Source organism: Haliotis rubra, unplaced genomic scaffold (assembly GCF_003918875.1).
Source record: "Haliotis rubra isolate DU_JTF1 unplaced genomic scaffold, ASM391887v1 Scf21, whole genome shotgun sequence".
NCBI classification, from domain to species: domain Eukaryota; kingdom Metazoa; phylum Mollusca; class Gastropoda; order Lepetellida; family Haliotidae; genus Haliotis; species Haliotis rubra.
In genome coordinates, this window is record NW_025766114.1 from 3318336 (window position 1) to 3336618 (window position 18283).

The 18283-nt window shown below is 37.1% G+C and overlaps 1 protein-coding gene across 1 annotated transcript in view; it reads left to right on the forward strand.

Annotated features, from left to right (window-relative positions):
* LOC124276564 (pleckstrin-2-like) overlaps window positions 1-2709 on the forward strand; it is a 34499-nt gene extending 31790 nt beyond the window's left edge. The window contains 1 exon segment of the mRNA XM_046712205.1: window positions 1070-2709. Within this exon segment, the coding sequence (XP_046568161.1) occupies window positions 1070-1242 (173 nt within the window). The 3' untranslated portion in view covers window positions 1243-2709.
* The last annotated feature ends 15574 nt before the right edge of the window (window positions 2710-18283 follow it).

The window sequence follows — 18283 nt, forward strand, 5'->3', positions numbered from 1 at the left end:
CAAGGCTATCCTCGGTGAACTTGGACGTTATCCAATGTCTGTCTTTAGCCAGATCAAAGTAATTAAGTTTTGGTTTAAACTGCTACACATGAATCAACAACATTATCCCATACAGTGTTTTAAGATGCTTAAAACTTTTGACGATATGGGCAAAATTAATTGGGTGTCAAATTTGAGATCTATTTTATTCGAAAACAGATTTTCACATGTATGGTTAAACCAAGGTGTTGGCGATGTGCAGCTATTCATCCTAACGTTTGAACAACGCATCAAAGATATAGCCTACCAGACTTGGCATAATGATATTTGCAGCTCAACGTTTCTCAGCCACTATTCACAATTTAAATATGACCTTCACTTGGAACCGTACATCACTGAATTGAAAAACAAATACTTAATACGTGCGTACTGCAAATTCTGAATTTCCCATAACAGTCTGAAGATAAACAAATTTAGATGTAAAAAAGATATCCCCATAACAGACTATTTGTGCACTGTATGTAATGCATTGGAAGTTGAAGACGAGAATCAGGTCTTTTTTTAATATAAATATTACGATTGTTGGTGTGAAAAATATTTGGTACAACTTCGAAAAGTGTATAGAGGTCCATTAACCTTAGAATCTATTTTCAAATCAAGAAACAGTCAGGTAATATATTTCACTGCTTTATTTCTGCATAATGTATTCCAAACAAGAGCTGGATCCAGTTGACCACTGTACATCAATTTATATAACTGTATAACTGTATTATAGGCCATTAGGCCGATATTACGCAAATAAACTGTCTGTCTGTCTGTCTGACACCCCGTGCACGTGTATGGGGCTACTGTGTTGTGTATGTGCATCCCATGCATTGTTTTTAGAGGTGGTGACAAAGAGAAATGGTAATGCATTCATAAGATGTCTGTTAATGCTCATACTTCCAATCCTATATGGGATTCGAACCCACACTTTCAAAGTCAGGCACCTAATCTCAGCACACGAAGTCAGCGATCTAACCCACTTAGCCAGCACATTTAAACACTGACTTGCATGATATTGTAACCACTGTGTATCATTATGTTCCAGGCATGGGGACCAAGGCTAAGAGTGTGAGATATCGGTTGTGTCTGAAGGATCGCAAGGGGAAGTGTGTCACTCTTCAGACAAAAGACGAGCAAGAGAAGTTTGAGTGGCTCACCGTCCTCCAGCAACTCACCGCTTCACCAAAACCTCCGACCGACGATCGAGAACCCGAGTAGGACCTCAGGGACAATGGGCAGTTCTGGGGCATCAGAAAATGGTTGTTCCACAAGAGGCAAGCACGTGATGCCCTTTGATAGGGTTCCCCCAATTGATGGCCATATTTGAAGCACAGCTCAAGATGAATTGTGAAATATTTATTTGAGATTTTTGAGCCATTTTAGCTATATTAACAGGGTTTGTCAGTTTGTTGTGAGGTTCAGTTCCACTTGTTGAGAATAATCGTAGTTGGAGATGAAATTGTTAGAATTACAAATATGTTCCTGTAATACGTACTGATGAAGTGAGATTGTGAGAAATGAAATTACCCTGAATGTCGAGGAACATACATTAATGCAGAATATAATGTTGTGTTAATGTCAAGTTAGTGCATGCATGTGAATATTACAGTTATATGTGAGTCTTCACCAATAATAATCATTGGATAATAGAAACCATATCACATGTTTGAAATCGACATGTAATAACTGAAGTGATATTAATCCGTTACCAGTTATAGTGTTTGCTGTTGACATTAACATCATCACGACAATCATGAACAAGCATTATTGGAACAAAAAGCGGCCTTAACCAAACACAAGGGAATCTTTCCAAACTGAATTTAGCATCTGTCTCCATTGCACCCATTAATCTCCTGATAGGGCTGTGTACCTAAGTGAGTGAGTGAGTGAGCGAGTGGATGGATGCATAAACAAATAGGGTTTAAATCATAGTCCACAGGTATATCACAGCTGACACATAGCTAATGAGGCCTACAGCTGATGAATCCATTACAAGAATGGATAGTTAGAGAAATGACTGCTTCTCGGTCAAGTGTGAGTTTATCTTCCAGGTCTTCTCACCATCCATATTGTATCCATGCTTGGCGGCCATTGTGACCATGTGATCACCTTTGAGTAGCTTATACAATGGGTAGGAGGATCTGGCAGGTTCCCAAATCCCAGAAAACCATTTGAGCTGCTTCAGCACCGGTTTAAAAATGCTACATCATCCTTGAATACGTACCACCAGTTTGCCATATAGTATTGACATGTGTCTATTTAAGTAAGGAGTTGAAATAATGCCATTAACAATTTATGGAAATCAAATGTACCTAAACAGGTAATATTTGTGGATGTCAACCTCTTTGTTATAACGATATAAGTATATGTTTACTCCTTCATCAGGTGAGAGTAAGATACATTACTCCAAGCATGTGTTACTTGTAAATATAGAAGCTGACATCTTTAAATTTTACCTGGAATGTGAATCATTTCTTTCTGCTATTGAAAGACGTAAAGTACACCTACCACTGCCACACATTAAAGCAATATATAGAAGTAACCCCCATACAGCAAGGCTATTGCACATGTCATGCAACAGGCAAGCAGAGCTCTCATTGGTCTGAGCACTTACTTCTTGCAGGAACTCTTCACATCAATTCAATAAATACATTTGGTTCTTTCACTGTTGGTTGGGTGGGTGGCGTGTGTTTCTAGTCTAGTCTAGTCTAGTCTAAAGTCTAGTCTAGTCTAGTCTAGTCTAGTCTAGTGGTTAAAGTGTTCGCTTGTCACGCCAAAGACCCGGGTTCGATTCCCCACATGGGTGCAGTGTGTGAAGCCCATTTCTGGTTTCCCCCGCCATGATGTTGCTGGAATATTGCTAAAAACGGCATAAAACTGTTCACTCACTCACTCTTTCACTGCAAATGGTGACAACACTGCATAAGTGGCCATGAAGGAGGCATATAGTGTATGCATATCCCAGGAGTATTTACAACGTTTGATGGAGGTGTGGAGATACAGGAACCTGCCCAAGACTCCCTTGTATCCCTGAATGGTTTATCGTGTTGTATTGAAGCCACTGCCATACTGTATCATGCTAAACCGTCTTTGTTACACGGGCTCACTGCAATGTATGTGATAGGCAAGATTCATCAAGCATTACGTGTAACCTGGATGTTAAATCCACGTATGACAGCTATTTATAGCCATGAGAGAAACTATCATGATTATGTGAACATACGACTTGTTAAGTATAATGAGTTACTGAAAGATTAACTTAATATCCCACAACAATCATGGGGTTGTGATTTATGAGGCTTGATATACCATCTTAATGTTTTATAATCACTTCACTTGAGATTACTCTGCAATATCTGCTTGTAGACTGTGCTATGTTGTATGCCTGTTGATAGCTGGGAGAAATTTGTACCATAATGACATCCTGTTTTGCATGGTTAAAAATTCCCTGTATTTTAGTGTAGACAGCTTGGTTAATATCCCAATAGCATTGTTAATGTTCGTACCATGTCTGAAGGACATCTAGCAATTATGTTCTTTTCATCAACATTGTGATGACGTTTATAATATGAAACCACAAATATACAGGATAAATGTTCCAAACAGTTAAAATAATGGTGAACATGTTTAAAACACAGTATGATTCACAAAATGTATAGAAATTGAGAATAGTGTTGCTAATCTCAATGAAAACGAAGAAACAAACTTTCTAATATTCAACTGCATAGTATCTAGCTTTGGTGAAACCATACTCACTCAGCTGAGTTTGATGGTCTCATTGGATTACTATAATTCCAAAGGGAACTCCTGAACATTTTGAAAATACATGTATTTGTATCCCCGCTTTGCTTTGGACACCAGGGAGCTGTTGTACTAAACAGACTGAGCACTACATCTGTCATAAGTCCATGTTAAGGTATGGGAGTTATGATCACCTTAGCGTTAAGATTGCTCTGTACAGCTGCTCCTTGGAGCCCATACCACGAAGGGATTGAAGCGCTACAACTGTCATAAGTCCATGTTAAGGTATGGGAGTTATGATCACCTTAGCGTTAAGATTGCTCTGTACAGCTGCTCCTTGGAGCCCATACCACGAAGGGATTGAAGCGCTACATCTGTCATAAGTCCATGTTAAGGTATGGGAGTTATGATCACCTTAGCTAAGATTGCTCCTTGTACAGCTGCATAAGTCCATGTTAAGGTATGGGAGAACCCATAAGACCATACCATGAAGGGATTGAAGCTACATCTGTCATAAGTCCATGTTAAGGTATGGGAGTTATGATCACCTTAAGCTAAGATTGCTCTGTACAGCTGCTCCTTGGGCCCATACCATGAAGGGATTGAAGAGCTACATCTGTCATAAGTCCATGTTAAGGTATGGGAGTTATGATCACCTTAGCGCTAAGATTGCTCTGTACAGCTGCTCCTTGGAGCCCATACCACGAAGGGATTGAAGCGCTACAACTGTCATAAGTCCATGTTAAGGTATGGGAGTTATGATCACCTTAGCGTTAAGATTGCTCTGTACAGCTGCTCCTTGGAGCCCATACCACGAAGGGATTGAAGCGCTACATCTGTCATAAGTCCATGTTAAGGTATGGGAGTTATGATCACCTTAGCGCTAAGATTGCTCTGTACAGCTGCTCCTTGGAGCCCATACCACGAAGGGATTGAAGCGCTACAACTGTCATAAGTCCATGTTAAGGTATGGGAGTTATGATCACCTTAGCGTTAAGATTGCTCTGTACAGCTGCTCCTTGGAGCCCATACAGAAGGGATTGAAGCGCTACATCTGTCATAAGTCCATGTTAAGGTTTGGGAGTTATGATCACCCGCTAAGATTGCTCTGTACAGCTGCTCCTTGGAGCCCATACCACGAAGGGATTGAAAGCTACAACTGTCATAAGTCCATGGGAGTTATGATCACCTTAGCTAAGATTGCTCTGTACAGCTGCTCCTTGGAGCCCATACTACGAAGGGATTGAAGCGCTACATCTGTCATAAGTCCATGTTAAGCTTTGGGAGTTATGATCCCTTAGCGCTAAGATTGCTCTGTACAGCTGCTCCTTGGAGCCCATACCACGAAGGGATTGAAGCGCTACAACTGTTGTAAGTCTATGTTAAGGATAGGAGTTACAACTCTAGTCTTAGCGCTAAGATTGTCTTGTGGAACAGGGTTGTTCCATCTTGATCAATTGTTAACAATTTGGCCACGTTTATCCCCTTGAATTATATGGTCCCCCTTCCTCAAAGGGATCTTAGCATTAAGACAATCCTAACTCCCATACTTTAACTTTAGCTTATTGTGGCGCTAAGATCACTTTGTGGAATAGGCCCAGGGTTCCGTTGTACAAAGCAACCTTTGCGCTACGACAGACGGAAGTCTGTGTTAAGGTATGGGAATTACAAACACCTTAGCGCTAAGATCACTTTGTGGAATAGGCCCAGGGTGCCATTATACAAAGCAACCTTTGCGCTACAACAGACGGAAGTCTGTGTTAAGGTATGGGAATTATGATCACCTCAGCACTAAGATCACTTTGTGGAATGCTTCAGGCAAGTATGCCGTTAAAACAGAACAGGTATAGGTTCTGTCCTTGTGAAGTCAGTTATAAACGTTTGATCCGTGGAAGTATTACAGGAATATTGTTGGTATCCAGGGACAATATCGTTGTTATCAACTTGTAAACATGTGATTCTGACCAATTGTTTTAAGCTGTTGATATACCTGATACTAACAGTGTATTGAAAGGATAGAATTGTGTCTTTGTTCAAGGTGTTGTTGAGTTTCATTTTACCTTGATTCAATGGAGAAATACGGAATACATCAGAACTAATCCTCATTGTTGTGTTAATGATGTGTGTTTTCTGCATGCTCGTTATTGTTTCAAATTGGAATATGGGTTTTCTTTTAAACTTAGGTTCAGGTTTTTGTCTTATCACAAATGACATATTTAATTAGTGGTAAATGTAAGATTCACTTTTATCCAGCATTTCCGGAAGGTGTCTTGGTTATTCTGTGTTAAAGAATGTCTTTTTGTCTTGTACATATTTTATGGCTAACAATCCCAACAGAATTCAGAAGGCATCAACTGAGCAAATCCCATCCCTCGACTTGGTCATTAAGCTCAATTTAAACCCCGTCTAAACTCCATCCAGTAACATCAATAATCTGCTCAGTCTTGACATTGTATGCATCTGATGACATTGTGGTGGTGTTTACCTTCACTAGTGATAGGTGATGATAGTTTATAAATTTTGTGTAAGATTATTAACATCTGTAAATCAAACAAGATGAGAATATTTATCATGTTATGTACTGGTATGATCTGATATGTTCTTATTGTTGTTTCTTAACACGTTGACTGCCACCACGTGTATACTCGTAGTATCAATGTCTGGCCGAATTTGCCACTACGAGTTATCTCGTAGCTGCATCAATGATATTTTGAAACAGGTTCATATGTTGGTTAAACACGCACAAGAAGCAATCGTCTCCTGGTGGTAACAAAGAACGCCAGGAGACGTTTGTTTCTTGTGCCTATTTTGCCAACATGTGGAACTTGTTTCAAAATACCATTTTGCCACTACGAGATAACTTGTAATGGCAACTTCGGGCAAAATTGATACTACGAGTATACTCGTGATAGGCAGTCAACGTGTTAATGTGTATACAAAGAAGTAAAATAAATGCAATTAGTATAATTTGAGACTATTTCATTAATATCTCTCATGTTAACAGTTTCAAGCAAATGGTAATAATTTATTTTTCAAATTCTCAATTTGTATTTAATATGTATTTTAATTTTACAAAGTTATGAAAGCTGTCCTGAAAAAAGAAGAATTATTCTGAACAATTATACATTACTTTTTCATGCCCATTGAATAGTTTTTACTCACTTTCTCACGTTTCATAAGCAGCTGAAATGTTTAAAGTTGATGGACATTCGGGTTTACCAGGATATGAACTGTAACGACTTGTGAACATTATACCCACCCACTGAAAACGTGCCTTCATGTCACAGACATTGTTGATCAATAACCGTTTTTATGTCATACACCAAAGTCTGACAATTATCGTCAGTAGCACTGTCGTGTTCATCAAACTGCCAAACTTGCCATCGTTGTAGGTTAATCATCCTTCACATCCAACTTGGCAAAACATCACAGGCAGCAGGAACACTCAATTCTTTGTCCACACAGTTTGAAATTTTTTTTAACATTATTCTTTGGAAATACTCAAGTAAATTATTCATATCTTGATTCTTGTGAACAATAGTTTGATCATATTATAATGTATATGTGTGTTGCTTAGCAACACTTTTTAGTACCATTTGCTACTTCCACTATTGCTCTTCTTTCAATGTTCACTGTCAATTGAATATATGTTGTAACATTGTACATAATTGTGGTACATTGTATTTTAAACATATTCTCTTTTAAACATATTCTCTTTCATAAGATCCCATTGTCTTTTATATCAGTTCTTGTAAATTTATGACTGCCCATTTCATACTGACAATACTTTATATCTATCAGTATGATCTTAAGGAGGACTTTACTGTATTTCCTGGCGCCCATTTCAAGTGTGTGTCGATCAGGACATATTGATTTATGTACATTTGCTCTGAAGTCAATATTCAGCCACAAGTCTGGAAGTCATTAAAAATTCCTAAAACTAAAAACTCCTAAATCGGAATGAAACATTTCTCAACCCGTGTTAAATGATGTTACAGCTAATGTTATAACTTTGTAGAGATGGTGTGCATTTTGTTAAAACAGGAAAAGTAAAGGAAAAGAGGCTTTGATATTCAGTTTTACATTATTGCATGGAGTGTTAAAATATGATATAAATACTTCTGGATTTGTGTAATTAAATCTTCAAACAAAAAACAATATTGAACAAAGAAACCTGTTTTTCCTTTTTGCCATCCAACTGTTGTATAGTTTAACACATGTAATTATAGAGATGTGTCGAACATGGTCTGTGTGTGTGTAAGGTAATTATTACCATACATGACCATAGATTAGCCGATCTCCTACATAAGCCAAGGCCCTAACTTGACCCTTAGAATCGGTATGAAAATGGTATTTCTGGTAATTGTCAGATACATCACTATGCATACAAAAACCAGAGCAGACAATGATGGGTTTTGAATGACTTGGATCAATATAGCTGGGAGAGCCAAATAACCTGAGTGTTGTCCTCCTTTAAGAACTGTGAACTAGTTTTGTCATAACTGCTCTCAGTTGTATGACTTTTAGACAGATTAACACCCTTATTAATCCTATTCATGACCATTCTATCAAGCATTCCATATCATAGCTTTATACTGAATTCCTCTTGTCAAGTGTGTCTACTCCTATAAAGTGAAACCTTGTTAATTCGGACTGTTTTTCTGGAAAGCTGCCTTCCAGACAACTACTATTGGGACTGTAAACAGAGAACACTCTCCTGGACCCCATTTCACAAAGCTGTCATAAGCCTAAGATCTCGTAACTTTTCTCGTAGCATTCGTACTTCCTATGGTGTAACTTTGCCTTATGATAGTTGTAACGCTATGAGAGCTTTGTGAAACGGGGCCCTGATTTGTTTATCTAGAAATTCTCCATGGAATGGTATTGTCTGGATTAATGAGGTTTCACTGTAGTTAGTTTATCCAGCAGTTAGTCACAGTGTCACCTGCTTTTGTACATACAATCTTTTTACTCATTGACAACGTCCTTGCATGATAACAATGCTACCAATTGCTATGGATTGAGAGCCTTGCAATACTTTCTTCTGCAGTGTGATATGGCAATAGATCGTTCTGGGGAAATGTCCTAAATACAGTCGAGCACCATTGTCTTCTTTGGGTTCTCAGTATGTTTTGATTCGAAACTATAATCCGTTATCAGCAGTGTTTCATCGTAACACTTGAGTACTTCCTAATTAATTCCTTCTTAATTAATCCTATTTAAATAACAAACAAGTGACACCTTCAACTCAATTAGCCCTAATTAGTTTACACTACCACATCCCTTTGATTCAAGCTGCACTGTGTGTAAACATGTGGAAACAACCTCAGTTCAGAGGGATACTTGCCCATGAAAGGTAGGTGAATATCGAGTTTCTTTGCAAATATCGAGTTAAAAGGGTACTTTAGCTTGTTGAGACCATGAAATTATATCGAGATATCCGAAATATCGAGACATCCATATCGAGTTAAAAGAGCTTGAATAATGATAAACTATGAAGGATTTTGCCGGGACCGAGATGTTATATTGAGACAACCGAGATATTGAGTTATCAGAGTTCGACATAACGGTGCTCGACTGTATAACTGCAATGTGATCTAAACAAAAATCTATGAACAACTGATGTATGTGATGACATGTTTTATGGATTTTGACATTTTGTGTCATTTTGGTTGTATAATATTGCATATTGTCTCTCATGTTTGAGAATATAATGATAGAACTCAGTTTGAAGGCAAGGTTGGTTTTATTACAGGTTGCCTAAGCTTGTTTCATAGATAGCTTTTGCTTTTATTTTGTGTTGAGAGCCTAGGTATTCGCTTTTGTATATTGGTTGTATACGCTTATAATCATACCCTGCTATATTTCTGTGAGTGATCCTTCATTTTGTGTCTGTGTTTACGCTGTATGTATTGCATACAGATAAACATGTTGTGAACAAGAAGTGTGATATGTCTGCCTGTGTAGTATAATATTCTTTCTGGGATCATCAGACAAGTGTACCTACTGTAGACAAAGATATGAGACACTTACATGATGTGTTGAATATAGTAAGCATTCCACCCCTAATGTCACTCCCTATAGAGATCTGTGAGACTTAGCTCTAAGGTCCCTCAAGTTGGAATATCGGTTATCTAAGGTGCTGCTGAATAGTGTGTAGAGTTATGCCCCTTAGTTCTGCTGGACTGAGGTTTGTTTCTTGAGGTTTGTTTCTTGGGCTGTTCTCTGACATTAGGTATCCAGGCACAATAAAACTCAATTTCTTTATTTTGGGAGACATAACCCATATCAAAATATGACACATGGTGATACAAAATTATTCAGATGTCTTTAAGAGATTCTGTCCTCCAGTAAATCTTACTGTTCACAATATAAGTGATCATATCTTCAGATCACAAGGTCATGATGGTTGTGATCACATAGTGTGATCCTCCTGTTAACCTTTTCTTATAACTGATTCAAACCTGGGGGACTTACTGAGTGATGTCAGTGTATGATCAGGTCATGATGGTGTGATCATATGTGCATGATTTTTCGTAGGTATCATATTGTGTGATCATGGCATAGGTGATCATATATTATGATAATGTGTGATGATATGATCATATGTGATAGTGTTGTGTATTCATATAGCATGATAATTTTGTGTGTGATCATATAGCATTATCATATGTGATCATATATATGTATAATGTGTGTTATATAACATGATCATATGGTATGATAATGTACTTGATCATACACCATGATCATAGGTGATCATATAGAATGATAATGTGGTGTGCTCATATGGTATGATGATTTGATGTGATCATGTGGGGATCATGAAGTTTGATCATACATTGTGATCATATTTTGTGATCCTATGAAATATGTACATCTAGTCATGATATATATTGATCTGAACAAAGTTTGTGATCCCAGCTAATCTCACCTTTTCGAGTTTGAAAATATTTCAGCCTATAAGATGTTAAAGGTAACCTCAGATTTGAGCAATAACTAGGATGTGGCCATTGCTTGGTCGGTAGATTCCTGCTTGCGTAGCTTCATCGTAGTACCACAGCCAGTGATGTACGTCAGTCTTCCATGTATATTTTGTGTACATATTTAGTGCCACGTAGTCAGGCAGTGCTGTTCTTGACATACAGGTATATGTATATATGGTGCAGACAGGGCTGGCACTTCAACCATGGATTTTTTCTAGAAGTTTTTATTCATTTTCATTTTTTACAATTTACAAAATGGCTGGTGGTATAGTGTGTGTTCTTTGAATTTTTTTAGAAGTATATGCCCTTGGTATTAATACCTGGTTAAGTGATCAGCGTGTTCTCAATGTTAATTCTCAACTCCCAGGGGAATATACAAATGCAGTCGCCAAAACCCTTTTTACATCCATTTGAAATCACTGTTAAAAGCAGAGCCAATTGTACAATCATGCTGCCTGTGAGATTCTGAAAAGTTAACAAGATTGTAAAAGGTTAACACATTACCGTCACATCCAACCGGGTACCCATTTACTGCTGGGTGAACAGAGGCTTAGTACCACAGTCACTCATCACTCTTTCCAGGGGCGGTGGGGTAGCCTAATGGTTAAAGCGTTGGCTTGTCACGCCGAAGACCCGGGTTCGAATCCCCACATGGGTACAATGTGTGAAGCCAATTTCTGGTGTCTCCCGCAGTGATGTTGCTGGAATATTGCTAAAAGCGGCGTAAAACCAAACTCAGTCAGTCAGTCAGTCACTCTTTCCATTGAGTGAGTGAGTTGGGTTTTACACCTCTATTAGAAATATTCCAGCAATATCACAGCATGGGACACCAGAAATAGGCTTAACACATTGTAACCATGTGAGGAATCGAACCCGAGTCTTTGGCGTGATGAGCGAACACTTTTACTGAGCTACCCCACCGCCTCTGAACCAATGAAACTTGATAGAACCTGAGTTGCAAGTGTCATGCCACTGTCCGATGTAAGCTTGTCATAGTTGCTTGTTACTACGGTATTATGTTTTTACAGCTTTATGGAGTTGTTAGCTTTATTTACAATATTATCCAATAGCAATATAGAAATATAGAACTTGCACAATCAGCACTTTCTACACACCAATCAAAACCATTCAGCTCTGTCCCAGAGTTTGTGTACTCTTCGGGGCATTTTGAAATCTATTTTTCTCATTATCGACTACATCTTAATGAGTGAATCATTCACATACTATTTATCCTTCATCAGTAATCACATGCATGAATATTTATGTTCTGAGACAGATGAAACACCAATATGGTTCCTTATGAATATGGCTTAAAGTGAGTGAGTAAAAGTTTTACGGCACATTGGCATTATTTCAGCCATATAGCAAAATATGGCTTAACGATAAGATTACTATGAAGTGAAACTTTGCTCTAAGCAACATGCTGCAAGAGCACTTTTCTCATCATATATACTGTGAGAGGAGAGTCCTGTTCCAGTTTGACGGATTAGTTTTATTTGCAACAATGATATTTTTTAACTGGGATAATATCTGCTGTTCACCACTCTTTTCATTATCTCTGTAATTTCCATCTTTTCATATGAAACTTCAAATTTACATCTTTGTGACTTCTCTGTGCCTTTAAAATAAATTTCTCCTACCTTTGTCAAGAACTTCATGTTTTTTCCGAGTTGTGACAACCAATACCTTTTCAAACACTTTTTAATCATATGATTGTGTACTGGGTACATTTTAAGCTGTATTTGTAGAAATATGTGAAGGTTTCATTTTCTATCCTGTTATGGAGGTGTTTGTAATAACACTTTTTATCTATTTTAAAGTCATCTTTTCATGTTGAAATGTTTCTTATTAACTTTTATTGCCACAGAATATTGATCATTGTATTTGTAAGTGAGAAAAGGTCAGTTATTGTCTGATACAGTAACATCACAGTACTGACCTTTTTTAACTGGAAACCCTGTAATCTGGACCATTAAGTGTCCGTAAAAAGTTATTGATATGTCGCAACATCCTCAGGATTCAAGTATCCTGATAGTTTGTCAATCCTGACAATGTCAGTGAGATTAGCTACGTTTCACTTTGTGTAAGAATGGTGTAATAGAGAGGACCTCTGTATAAAACAAATACACATCACATTGCAATCTGTCTAAACCAACACGTTGAAATCAAACTCTCTTTAACTTTCATAAAACAACCATATTTTCAGTCCCAAAATACTTAACAATTCCGACTGGCATATACATCATATGTCTAAGTGTAATACAGAATGGGCACAGAGGTATCAGTTGTTGAGGATGTCTCATTTCACTTTGCAGAGTTGTGCCCCTTACATGTGCCAGGAGCCCACGATTGTGGTTCAAATCCCAGATGATCCTAATTCATTATTCTTGGTTTGTCAGCACAATGCTCATAGGTTTCACCACAGTGGTAAACATCAATTGGCTGATAACTGGCATCTTTTCTCTGGCATTAAGCTAACAGGCCACTGCATATTTGGAATATTGTTTAAACCACTATTATGCCATACCCCTCTCATTCATTTAGTTCCTTGTCCTATGTTAGCAATTGTGATGATGTAAACTGACAACAAGAAGTAAAGAAGCCCGTATTACACAATGTATGTCATTAGAGTCAGTTAAATTCCTTCCTCTGTAATAGAATTTATACACTTATCAAATATTCATGATTGCAGTATTATTTCTCTGTTATTTTGTTCTTAATGCTGGTATTTTGATTTATTTAGGGTTATTCTACCCATCCACTGAGAAATTCTGTAATATGTACAGATGATTAATGGGCAATGTTTCATTGATGAGGGCATTGAGAAAAGGCAATGAATCAACATACAATGTCATATCACACAGAAGTGCTGTTGTAAATTGGATTATACTATATAGTGTAGGAAATATATTATTTCACATGCAAATGTTTTAAGTGGGCATCTTTCTCAGATTATATTTATTTGTGCAATGAATATTTTATTGCATACAAAAAAACCCTCTTTTTTATTATATGATCATCTTGTAGACTGTAACAAAGAAATATTTTGTTGTATAAGATATCTTTTGATTTCCATATTATTTCTTTTCAAGACTGAAATATTTTTTATAGATCACATCTCATAAACCTCTATACAATCAATGACTTTATGTGTTATTTCCCCTGTTTTGTTATGTTTTTGGATAAAGTTAGAATGTGTATGATTTTTATTGTTTAAACAAAGTAACAAAATAAAATAACCACAAGCTCATATTATCATCACTAAAGCCATTAGATGAATTATATTGTTCAGGATCCAAATATAACAGTAAGGTTTTAATGATTTATTTCTAGGACATATACATGTGGAAATAAGGTTTAACCAACAAGGTTTCATGAAACAGTTAAGGGCAAAGTGATAGCAATATGTTGATAGTGGCTTGGTGCAGTAGTTATGTAGAATATGAGAAGGTGACATACTTTACTTGTTAAAATTCATGAAATTGGCATACAGTAGAACATGGATATAACGAACTCCAAGGGACAAAGAAATTTAGTTCGCAATATCCGATGTTCGTTATTCACATTTGACCGCCATCTTGGATTGTAGAGATGTAGAGACATGTATATGCTGAGGCTACAAATCTTTTTTCTTGTACATTGACATAACATTAAAATTCTGAATTTATCATTCACAGACATTAGCTAGACCTGTATACCAGTCAAGCTTTTAAACACGATATGTTTGTTTTGTTAATTAATTAATGACCATCAAACAGTGTTGATTCGCCGCCAACAAGGTTGATGTATACTGCTAAGTGGCTGAGCTGACACTGAGCTGACAGTGAGCGAGTTCGCTAATCACGTCGTTAATTGGGTCTTGGGGTTAGTAAATCAGTTCGCTATAGCCGTTAATTCGCTACTCACGGTTTGTTATTCTCGTATAATTTTAATGATATTATAAAGGACTATTGACGGGACTTTTAAATTTGTTCGCTATATCCGTGTTCGCTATATCCATGTTCTACTGTATTTTCTTTTGTTGGCATTCTTCCGGCTGATATTACTGAACGACTGGGTCTGAAAGTAAAATGTCTTCCTCAATGTCATGATTATGACAAGCTTCATATTTCTCTGTAAAATGTCAATATGTGAAAAGGTCCTCCATTATCAGTAGTCCTCAGGAATATTGTACATGTAATTGAACATTTTATTCAGGCTATTTTTGGAATATACTTCATGCACCAGATTACATTCATTCCCTGCTCAGAGTAATAATAATAATAATAATAATAATGAGTGAATTTGTCACGCACCAATCTCCACGCCAGCTGGTATGCTCAGGGCACTACAAGTCAAGTTATTTGGGTGAGAGTCTAGACAAAGTACTTCTTAAATAGAAACGTAAGAGTAAAGTGGCATGTAACTGCCGTGTACATTCATTCATTTGGAATAAGCTTACTTGCAACTGAACTGTACTTTTGGGGTGTGCTTGGAATTGGAATCAGGCAGCTGAAGACACGTTTCAACTGTCCAAGAGTTTAAGATTGAAAATTATAGGACATTAATCTCAGCAACATATTCTAGTCCCTGAAGCTTTTACTGCGGTTTATCAGGGTGTGTTTAATAAATACATCTCAAAATAAAATGATTACAGGAAACATTATTATTTACATACATTTATTACTCTATATCTACCTTGTCATTTGTATTTGTTTTGTTGGTTCGGGTGAAGTCTTTTACACATATTCTTTCTTACTTGCCTTGGCTTTCAACATCTAATCTGTCATGGTTTTCCCCCCTTTTTTTTTGTTGGGGTTTATTTTTTATTTTGTTTAGTTTTTTGGGTGGGGGGTGGTGATATTGAAGTTTATGGATCAGAGACAAGTTGTCGTGATGATTTTGATACCATGCATTTAAAGGATCATAAGAGAATATCTATTACACTTTACGCAATGTGTTTCTGTGTGTTTTAATAATGTAAAGGCCTCTCATGTAAAGATGTTAGCTCATTCTCTTCATTTAGATAACATAATCAATGTATAGGATTTGTTGGTATTGTCCAGCCTAGAGAGGACATATTCTTTACTGTAAAGATCAGTCATTTGATGTACATCTTCATTCAAGACTTCCCTATTATCAAGGATGAGGACTATTTTTATGGATATACAACTTCTGTATTCTGTATAGGCGACGTTTCAACATAGATTCTAATGTCGTTGTCAAGTGACTTGCTTGACAACGACATTAGAATCTATGTCGAAACGTCGTCTATACAGAATAAAGAAGTTGTATATCCATAAATATAGTCCTCATGCTTCATCTACCCAACCTCTAGAATACCAATCAAAGAAGACTTCCCTATTATCCTTGTATATGTGTAGACATGCTACACTCCAGTGTCTACACAGGCTCTCTTACTTTAATAAATAAAGCACTGTACACATCAACTGTGTCTCAAGTATGTGGACTTTGTTCAGTTTGGCTGGATATGGGAGGTGGTTTAGTTGTCTATGGCAATGCAATTCGCTTAGGCACTCAGGAAACTTGCTAGTGTGGGTTTGAGTCCAGGTAAGCCTTGTCTATTGAAACGTATGTCAGCACTGCAATTGTGCGTTTTACCAAACACGGTGTTCTGCATGTGACATACCTTGTTATGGTGTTCTGCATGTGACCATTGCTATGTTCTTCATATGATCATGGAACATCTCCGTGGTGTAGTGGATAGAGCGTCCGCCCGGAGTGCGGAAGGTCCGCGGGTTCGATCCCCTGCTGCTTCATACCAAAAGATGTTAAAATATGGTACTTGTTGGTCTCTGCCTGGCACTCAGCATTATGGTAGTCTACCTCACAGTCCCTGAACCACATTATTTTCCCTAATGCCTAGCCCTTCCTGCAATGCTAAAGCCCTAAATGAAGCAGTCTAAATTTCCCTATCTCCCAACTCACTGGGGCTCCTTTTTCAATTTAAAAAGGTTTATTTCCTACTATCAAAATTATACAACTGGGATACAATGACGAGTCAACGAAGTCATCAGGCCTGTCCACCAAATCCCATCAGTTGCCTCTTACGACAAGCATGGGTTGCTGAAGATCAATTCTAACCCGAATCTTCACGGGTAACTTCAATGTTGACTCCCAAATTGCTCCAAAATCCTGTGATAGAAGAGAAACATTGAAGGAATCCTATCACCCATCAGATAAATTACAACAATACCTTACACAAAACCATTGACAATATAATAGTATAAAATATGGTCTCTGACAAAACACAACAATTTTTAATTTATGAATGTTTTTAATCATAAAATGATTAAAAAAAGCATGACAAACACATACATTACAGAGTGTATCAATAATTATGGCAATACATACACAATGTATAAAACATAAGAGGCGACATGGAGCCACTTAAAGATGGTCCTTGAGACCGCAGTGACAGACACATAGCAATGATAACATGCACTATCACTGGACGACGCTGGACTGACGAAGTAGACAATACTAGATGTGACTATAACACTGAGCACACTGTAGTCTCCTGCTACTAGCCAGTATAATACTTGAGCAGTAAAAAATCATTATCAGATATGCTTACATAACACTCTTAACATTTCATAATCCTATCTGGATTTTGATTATATATTATAATCACTAACCTGTTTGTCAAGTAAGCTCCTAATGCCTTTACATTACCAATAATGAATAAAGTTTTAAATGTTCATCAAAACCTTATATCAGGGAGATATCACAAATTGTTGGATGACAGTGGTGTCATTTTGCCTTCTTCAGTCGACCATATTTCAGACAGTAAAACAAAATAAAAAAAATAAATAAATATTCCCATCAACTCAAACCTGATTGTGTTAAAAATGCAGAATAAGCAATAATTAACAAAATATAGGGTGTCTTCATTTGGCATGTTGGTGTGGTGTGGAAGAATACGACGGGTTCCCTTGGTTACATTGTATTAAAAGTACTCCTGTTAAACTCAGCGAACCTTCCAATGGAAGTAGCTTCTGAAGAGTTTGGCAGTTAAAGAGAATGCCGTTTTCAAATTTGGCCAAATTTGACATATGTAATATACAGGGGTTACACTTTTCAGGGTTCAGTCCTTGAGAAGTAGAAAAGTACTCGAATCTGTACGTAACTGAGAAAGTGTAATTCTAAATGTAATACGTTACAGTAATAGAGAAGTTGATTTGCAATGCTCAAACTGTTTCTTAATTAAATCAAATTCAAGTTTAAACAGTTCACAAATACCCTAAAAAACAAAAGGAAAATTATTCAATTTCACAAATGTTACTAAATACAATGTCTAAATATGAAAGAGCTACCTGGGTACCTGTTTGTGAAACACAGCCTGTCTGTTAATATTAATTACTGCATAACTAAGTTCGGCAATAAGTCAGTCTTGGTTTCATGGATGAGACCAAATATTTTGATTGATGGCTGATTTAAGCTAGGATGTCAAGTGATACTGAAAAGGTTCTAGAAAGAACTGCATCGAACTCATCACAGAAACTATGGAATACCCTTGGAATTATGGAACA